The following is a 9007-nucleotide window of genomic DNA, read 5'->3' as shown; positions in this document are numbered from 1 at the left end:
ATCTATAATCGCAGTACTTGATAAAAATTAATAAATATTTTTTTAAAAACCCCGCAGCTCCACTAAACTAACAAATCAATACAACTAACTGGGGGCCACTGGGAGAGGCAATCAAGGCTGAGGAGCGCCCAATGATGTATAAGTTTCAGATAAAACCACGGGGCGTCCAAATTAATTAGTTAACTGGACTGTGTTTGTATTAATACCGTTGAAAATATATATATTTTTAAAAAAACATAGAAAAAAAATAGAAAGTAGCTTGTCTGTCACTAATATTTTACAGAATTTCTGTTTCCTGCTTTGTCATATGTCTAATACGGCCTTAGATGAACGCAGCGACCCTCACGTTTACAACACGCTTTTATGACCACCAGCTTTAGCTGACAGATTTTTATTGCTTTTGTTGTGTAATTATTGAATTGCAAATAAACCGCGTATTGTTTTTTTAGTTATTTTGCCAGACGTTTCATGGGGCACGAGGGTGTCGTTGCTATCCGTTCATTCTCGGCATTTTCCGGCATTTTCCGTCTGCACTTCGTTTATTTCCGGTCAGCGTCGCCATCTGCTTTCTCGTCCTTCTCCAATCTCCGTGTTGTTGTTCCCGGTGACGCGGCGGAGGTGTAGCCTGACGCGGGCTCTTACGTGTCGGCCAGAATAAAAGTGGAGCTCCGGAGGCCTGGGAGTGACGAAGGGAGACTGTATCGGTAAGGACGAAGCGGTGTCCGGGGCTCACAGGGACGGGACACTGCCGTAGAAAGTGTCGGTCTGGTCGGGTTCGGCCCGAAGCAAACAAAGAGATCATGGCGCCGCGGTGTGTTTGTAGCAGGATGGAGGGAGGGGAGTCTGCGGCTGTTTGGGAGAAACGGAGCAGATGTGTGGCTTTGCTAGTGAACCAGGATGGGCAGAGTGTTAAGACACAACAAACGGCGGTCGGACTTTAGCTTTGTTAATACGCTCACATGTAAATGATGCTGTAGCTGACTGAGCTTTCTGCGCAAAGATTTGCGCTGTTTCCCTCCCGTTAAAGGCGCACTGAAAACACTAGCTACGATATTTGCGTTTTTCTCTGTCACTTGAAAGACTTGATTGTTATTCTTTTATATGTATATATGTACATTTACATGTATGATTGCATACCCATTTGTATCGACGCTCTTTCGTCGTTAGTGATTTTGCTCCGAGTTTGCGTCGATGTGCACACAGAAATGTGACATCGTAGGCCTCAGCGTTTGGTCGCCCGTTAAAAACATAACCCACGGGCCTGTGGATTTAACGCACATCGTGTGTCTGCGGTCTCATTACTTTTTTTTAAAAATTGCGGCACATCTCCTGGGATGTGATCGGTGTGCGTTGAGGGGGCGTTACCCGGCCATGTGGCGCTGCTGTCACACACGGAGCATCCGAGTGATTTTTGAAAAGCAGAGGGAGAAATGTGTAAAGCCAATCATGCAGCGGGGAGAAGCTACGCACTGTGTGAGATCACGGAGCTCAAAGAACAACACGTCCCAGATCAACACTCGCTGCATCGCCTGAAGTCAGGCGGGGATCACCTCTCCAAAGCTCCTTTATTAGAATCATAGTTAATGTGGGGGCTTTGGGTTAGGAGCAGCTAAGTTGAGTTTGAAGTGTGACCTCCTGATAATTGATCAGGATTTGTTAGGGAAGCCCAAGATGCCCTTCATGATCATTAACCATTTTTATTTTATTAAAGAAAAAAGAAGTTCAATAATTTTCCTTTCCAAAATAAAAGCATTTTGTGTGTGTTTGTTATTGAAGATGACGTGGGGCACGCCCATGTGTCCCCTTGGAATTACCCTGGATCACCTTTGTATGTGTTAATGAGTAGATTGCATCTTCACAAAATAATTTCTATCCCATTGTTTGGGACATTTTTTTCTTTCATAAACATTTGTAACTTTATCAAAACCTGCCCATGCAGACAATGGTGAAAACACAATTCAGATGCACAATATAGTGTCTAGTGCAGGGATGTCAAACATAAGGCCCAGGTGCTCGAATTAGCACAGCAAAAACTCCAACCCGGCCCCCTTAAGAGCTTTGGAAAATGTGAAGAAAAGCAATGATTTAATTTTAAATGTAAAAGTATTAATGGAATTAAAATAACATAAACCCTGAACATAAAGATGTCAGTTTTGATTCATCTTCAACTAACTGCTCGGCTCCAAACTCACCTTCCTGGACGTGAGGACAAGGTCGAATTTTTTTGCTGTTAGATCCTGATCAATCCTGTCTTTATTTGGGGCTGAATTTCTCATATATGAACAGTGAAGTTACTGCTCTTGGCGTGACTCCTTTATACATGCGCACAGTTGTCTCACTTTAGAAACAGAATTATTCTGATGCTTCACATATGTTATAAACAGCTGAAATAACTGTCTTAGTACTTAATAATTACTCATTTAAATAACAGTAATGTGAAAAAACAGGAAATTCCTTCTTTTTTTTATTTTATTACAGGACAGTCTTGTTTGTGAGCCCCCAGAACTTTTTCTGTAATTTTACAGAAATAATTTAAGCCCAAAAAGTTGTGCACTTCTTTCAGTTACTACAGCAGTAATTCTCTGTCTTGTAGAAAGACTGTTGAAAGTGCACTGCTTTCACTTATATTTGATATATAAAATGTGCAGTTAGACTTGTTTACGTTTAACTGCATTTTTTGTCTTCCCTGCGCAATTGGTTAATATTGTTAACTCCCTGAAAATGGCTTCAGCAGCAAAATTAAGATGTTGATCAAGCTCTGATAATGTGGTCTGAATTACACAAACAAAATGAAATTGTTGATAATCTCTAAGAACAACCTAACCTGTGATTTGGTTATTTTTTTAAGCCCCTGTCACAGAACATGTCACTAGGGTGACCAGATGTCTCTCTGTTTTTATTCCTTATCCCTCGACCCACGTCTTGAGACAGTGTCCCACATTTTCTAAAGGCTGATTTTTACTCTGTGTATATGAAGGAATGGCTTTTTTAAATTACAGTTGGAAGGAGGACGTTGGCCTGTCTGATGTCATACTCATCAGGGAAAGTCACACGTCAGCAAAAAGTCACACTCTTTGCAGATTTTGTTGAATATGATGGAAGCTACCATGAAGAAAATCAAGCGGCAATATGTCCTTAAAAAGAGTTTTTGTTTTTCTTTGCTAGTTATTTTTCAATTTCACAGAGAGGCAAAATACGGTGTGAAGCGACGATACGCGTGTCATAATTGGATAGGGCATGTCAGTCTGTGGATGCATTCAAACTGAAACCGAAAAACTGTTCCCAAACAGAAGAGCAGATGAGATAACGTGGAATAAAAGAGAATACAGGAGTGTAGAGATGATTTTCAGCCTCTTTTATCTTATTGCTCCTCACGGTTTTATTCATTGAGATTCGTAAGGCTATTGTGAATACTTTACCGTTTGACGTATGTCAACAATCCTGGCTGTGCTGTGATTTCAGCTGCATTTACATAATAACAGTAAGTGAAGTGATCACAAGTTTTCATCTGACAGGGTGCTCTGCTCTCTGTCACACTGAAACCTCTGCTCACTCTGAACAGAGCAGAGATAAAGTGTTGTGCCTGCGTCGGGAGAGTAAGGCCTTGTTGTGAAGCAGTGTTGTCTGTGGGTGTTTTCAGAGTAATGACATGGTAAAAACAACCTTTCCAGGGGAATGAATATTCAGTTATTTCCCAATGCATCCAGGTCATGTTTGTTATATGAATGTGTGCCAAGTGTTGTAGCAGATATGCGGTGTTACTTTTAGTCACTGAAACTATTTTTCCTGCAGTTTTCAGTTTTATTCTGATGTTGTTTTTACTAAAGCCAAAAATGTGAGCGAATAACAGACACAGCATTGTTATTTGGCACAAACTGATTGAGTTGTGCAGTCGGCTGAGTGTTTGACTTTTCCTCCAGTCAAACACTCAGCCGACTGAGTGGGCAAAGTTACGTGACAACACAGTAGTATGTTTGAAAGGGGATAGTACATAAAAGTATTAATGGAATTAAAATAATAAAAACCCTGATCAGAGGTTCTGAATGTCAGTTTTGATTCATCTTCAACTAACTGCTCAGCTCCAAACTCACCTTCCTGGACGTGAAGACAAGGTCGGATTTTTTTGCTGTTAGATCCTGATCAATCCTGTCTTTGTTTGGGGCTGAATTTCTCATATATGAACAGTGAAGTTACTGCTCTGGGTTTGTCTCCTTTATAAATGCGCACAGTTGTCTCACTTTAGAAACAGAATTATTCTGATACTCAACATATGTTATAAACAGCTGAACTAACTCAAAAACCTTTTTAACATTTTACTGTAAAGTTATATTTTACAATATTTACATTTGTAGTAATGTGAATAAGTTGAATGACAGAAACCTGCAGGGGAACCACTTAAAATGTATTGTGCTTAAATTTTAGGGAGAAAAGTCTTTTTTTTTTTTTTAGATTAGCTCGGGAAATGTGAGACTGTGAAACCGACTGAAAGCAGACGCTACACTGAAAGCATGAGAGCTGAAAACCCTGTTGGCCTTTTCTGTTATTGCTGCTGTTACCCAAAGCAGTCGTCTTTTGCTGAGCTGACAAACTCGTAGAGAAGCAGAAGAGTAGTAGCTTTGTGACGCCATTCTCTCAGAGGTATGCTGTGTTTAAATTCATGCAGAATTATTTTAAGGTCTGACCTAGTAAGTAATTGCAGTTCTGCCTTTACAGAAAAGTGACCAGGGTTTACATTCAGACATGAAGACGACAAATGCCTTCAGCTTATTGTAAAGCAGCGCGGGCTTTAAATACCAGAACATTGCACAGGTATAGAAGAAGCTCCAGGAGATTTTATTATTGATAATTAGCATCATAAAAGCCATATTTTTTAAGAGAATGATAGTATGTTAAACCTCTTTACTCAGATGGCCAGTGGTTGACAACTGTTGTTATGTTTACTGTTATTGACTCCTTGGTGACTCATTCTGAGTCATCTAGTTTGGTGTTTTTATTTAAGTGGAAGTTTAAATTCAAACATATTCTACGCTTCTAAGCTTCAGTCAGCTTCTGACACCCGGCGAGTCGTTTGCTTCAGCTCCCCAAAAGCTTCGTTTTAACACGTTCATTCAAATCTGTACCCAGGTTACAACATCAGGTTAGCCAATGAAGATGGAGTCAGCAGCAGAGGTTCAGCAGGGGGCAGAGACTGCTGTGACTGAGACGGAGAACCAGCAGATCACCCCGGCACAGATTGCTACTTTGGCGCAGGTATCAATCACGTGATGAAGATGATGTTGACACAATTTCCCCTACTTTCAGTGCGTTCAGTGCCCATCTTGAAGTGTGTTAAAATGCATGTGATAGCTCAGTCATATCACCTCTGAATTTAGGTGTCCATGGCAGCAGGACATGCTTCAGCAACAGGTCCCACAGTAACACTGGTACAGCTGCCCAACGGACAGACGGTTCAGGTCCACGGTGTGATCCAGGCTGCGCAGCCATCTGTAATCCAGTCCCCACAGGTCCAAGCCGTACAGGTGAAGCTTGAGCAGTACTGTCTTTTTATTCAGCCTTAGCACAAGATCATTAGCCATGAAGTGTTGATTAATGTCTTGTTCTTTTGATTGATGCTCCAGATCTCCACCATAGCAGAAAGCGAGGATTCGCAGGAGTCTGTAGACAGTGTGACCGACTCTCAGAAGCGCAGAGAGATTCTGTCACGGCGCCCCTCATACAGGTAATTAAGACATTCAAGACAGTGGTGTTATGCCACAGATGAGTCTAAAGCTTTGGGGGAAAAACTGTCAGATGGCCACTAAACCATTTTCATTTGGCTCTGTAAATTTCAGGAATCGAGAAGTAGTTCCCAAAAGTTACATTTCTTCTTGCTTGATAAAATTGTGCATATTGGTTGCAATACAATCTGCTAATTTTAGTGTGTGTGTGTGTGTGGGGGGGGATATTGGTGTGCCTACAGCATGGATATGGGCATTTCTTTTATTTGTATTCCCCCAAAAACGAGTGCAAAGTGCATCCCGGACAGAAACAAATGCATTACGGTGCTAAACCAAGCTCCTTGCAAGCATCTACAGAGTCAGTGTGCTAACGTTAACCTAGCCTAGAACCCAAAATGATGTTAAAACTGAATGAATGCAGACCCCAGTCCAGCAGCCAGATCCTGAACTTGAAGAGCTAACAAAGGCAGTGATGAGCAGTCAGGCTGCAGCCTCATTTTCTATTTGTTTCTAAAGTAGACTCACTGTGATGCCTTAAAGTCTCTTTGTGCTGATTTTCACCTTTGCTTTGTGCTGATTGCTTTGTTTTTATACCTAAATTCTAAATAAAAGGTCATATGTGTGTCCACATTAGGATTTGTGTTGGTGTGTGGCCTCAGATTTATATTGTTAAAGGTTTATTATGAGACAAATAAGTTAAATCCAAATGTAATGTAACAAGTAGTAGTAGTATACCAAATTGTGTTTTCATGGGAGCAACTGTAATAATGTAATATTACTGCATTAATATTTACAGGAAGGATACAAATAAGCAGTGAAAGATGCTTTATGGAACAGAACACTGATGTTTAAAGAGAGCGTTTGCTTTCACTTTGGTAGCTGATGTCTATTTTTAGATTTCACAGGGCACTGGCTGTCTCGCTTGCCCTGACTTAACGCTCATGCTAAGGCTGATACATTATTTTATATGGATAACTAGGATTGACAGTAAATCCACTTCTGCGTGTCCTAACAGGAAAATTCTGAACGACCTTTCGTCTGATGCACCTGCTGTCCCTCGTATCGAGGAAGAAAAGGCCGAAGAAGACTCATCTGTTGCTGCCGCCACACCTGCAATCACCACTGTTACTGTCCCGACACCCATCTACCAGACCAGCAGCGGCCAATACAGTAAGTGACATTTGGTTCAGTAATTAAATTATGTTAAGTTATTTTAGTAATTAAAAGAATATAATTAGGAATTAAAATATAAAATATTTATAATAAATAAAGCAATTTAACCATCAACCTCACTACTTCATGTGAAGTCTTAAATGATCTCCCCAGTAATACAAAAACCTTGATTACTTAATATAAATGTAAACATATTGAGGGAGATCACACTAGGATTAAAATATGTTATGTTTTCAGTGCAGTTTAAAGCATTTTTAAATGACTTAAACTGGGTTAAGAAAGTAAAGGGCAGTTAATATTCCACATATTCATCACATCGAGGAAGACAATGAGTCTGACCTGTTTAGCTAATTGTTTTGTTTGTGGGGCAGTCCAAGAAATGTTTAACAGTTTGTGCAAGTTCATCACAGAAATACAGTTTGATGCTTCATGTTTGATTAAGCGCAAGACTCTAAAAGAAACAATAACAACTTCACAGCACATTCATCACAATGTTTTCTTTATGGGAAGACTGGTGAGCGAAGAACGATAAGAATGAAACAAATTTATAATGTGTTTTCGGTCCTTTTATTTTTCTCCCCTTTCATTTGTCCCTCAAATAGTTGCAATCACACAGGGTGGAGCCATTCAGTTGGCCAATAATGGCACAGATGGAGTACAGGGCCTTCAGACTCTGACTATGACCAATGCAGCAGCAGCCCAGCCTGGTGCCACCATACTGCAGTATGCACAGACCAGTGACGGCCAGCAGATACTGGTTCCCAGCAACCAGGTGGTGGTCCAAGGTAAGAGTGGCAGTCTATTATTCATGAGCACAGCCATTCTTCAAAGCATTCTTTTGTCTTTGGCAGCAAAGACAAAAACATTTGGATATTCATCGTTAGTAAACAAGATAGTTAAACAATGAACTAGGTTCATTAAGAGGCCAAATTAAACATCTGCTTTCTGTCAAATTTTCCTGTTAGCTGCCTCAGGTGACGTTCAGGCCTATCAGATCCGAGCAGCCCCTGCCAGCACCATTGCTCCCGGGGTAGTCATGGCCTCGTCCCCTGCTCTTCCGACCCAGGGTGCCACTGAGGAGGTCACCAGAAAACGCGAGGTCCGCCTCATGAAGAACAGGTATAAAAAAGGAGGACTGTGTGTTTTTGTGTTTGTTTGTTTTGTAATGTCTTTGCAGTTTCTTCAAATACATTTCTACGGCTGCAAGCACCAGGAATCGCAGGGTATTCATAGCAAGTTAATAGTGATTCATAGTAGTGAGTATGTTTCAGCCCAGAGTTTGGTACATTTGAGAAGTGTTCACATTGCAGGTATTAGAAAGGAGGCCAATGAGTACCCATCAAATCCAACATGCAGAAGGAAACAAAAACCCAAATTGTGTCTTATCCTTCTACAGAGAGGCGGCCCGTGAATGTCGCAGGAAGAAGAAGGAATATGTTAAATGTCTGGAGAACCGAGTGGCCGTTCTGGAGAACCAAAACAAGACACTAATTGAAGAACTTAAAGCCCTTAAAGACCTTTACTGCCATAAATCAGAGTAGTTGCACTCCTGAACACCACACTGGGCCAAGTAGCATTTCAATACCTTTCAAATGCTTTGACTGTTTCTGTCCACCTGGCCTTCCGGTTTGCCCTTGCCTGGTCTTTATCCCCACCCCCACAAAATGGCTCAATCCAGAAGACTGTTATTACAATAAATTTAAAAAACAAAAGTTGTGTACTGTTATCAAGGTCTGATGAGAAAAACTGCAAAAGTGTTAACTGATACTTCATAGACAATTACAATACAGATCGCAATGACAAGCATATGACAGTGGTTAACATGCTGCTTTGTGTACGAGCCTGAGTTTTATTGTCATAGTTTTGGCTGATGCCCAGATCATGTAGTCTAATGTTGCTTCACAGAAGAAGAAGAAATCCTGATATCTGCTTGTTTTGTTTTCTGTTTGTTTTTTCTTTGAGTAAATGGTTCAACTTCCAGACCAACTTGAAGATGCAAATCATTCATAATGGTTTACTGAGGTACTAACTTTTACTATCTCTCTTCCAAGTTCAAGTTTGTTTTTTTTACTTGAATCAAGGTTCAGTTGTTGAAAAACCGTTTATTTTCTGGCCTC

The 9007-nt window shown here is 40.6% G+C and overlaps 1 protein-coding gene across 3 annotated transcripts; it reads left to right on the top strand.

Moving 5' to 3' along the window:
• The first annotated feature begins 560 nt into the window (after nt 1-560).
• On the top strand, nt 561-8602 carry creb1b (cAMP responsive element binding protein 1b). 3 transcript variants are annotated; one of them, XM_005753482.1, is made up of 8 exons: nt 561-704; nt 5125-5250; nt 5373-5519; nt 5619-5719; nt 6733-6887; nt 7493-7675; nt 7856-8009; nt 8287-8602. In XM_005753482.1, the coding sequence occupies exons 2-8, from the start codon at nt 5146-5148 to the stop codon at nt 8429-8431; spliced, it is 990 nt and encodes a 329-aa protein (XP_005753539.1). In that variant the 5' UTR covers nt 561-704; nt 5125-5145; the 3' UTR covers nt 8432-8602. The 3 variants fall into 3 exon arrangements, with proteins under 3 accessions (XP_005753539.1, XP_013771476.1, XP_013771475.1); XM_013916022.1 differs by lacking the exon at nt 561-704 and adding an exon at nt 4731-4809; XM_013916021.1 differs by lacking the exon at nt 561-704 and having other exon boundaries at nt 5008-5250.
• The last annotated feature ends 405 nt before the right edge of the window (nt 8603-9007 follow it).

This window comes from Pundamilia nyererei, unplaced genomic scaffold, assembly GCF_000239375.1.
Source record: "Pundamilia nyererei isolate P.nyererei 1_Seehausen unplaced genomic scaffold, PunNye1.0 scaffold00431, whole genome shotgun sequence".
Taxonomy (NCBI): Eukaryota; Metazoa; Chordata; class Actinopteri; order Cichliformes; family Cichlidae; genus Pundamilia; species Pundamilia nyererei.
Note: the sequence above shows the minus strand (reverse complement) of the source record. Positions and strands in the feature narration are given on the sequence as shown.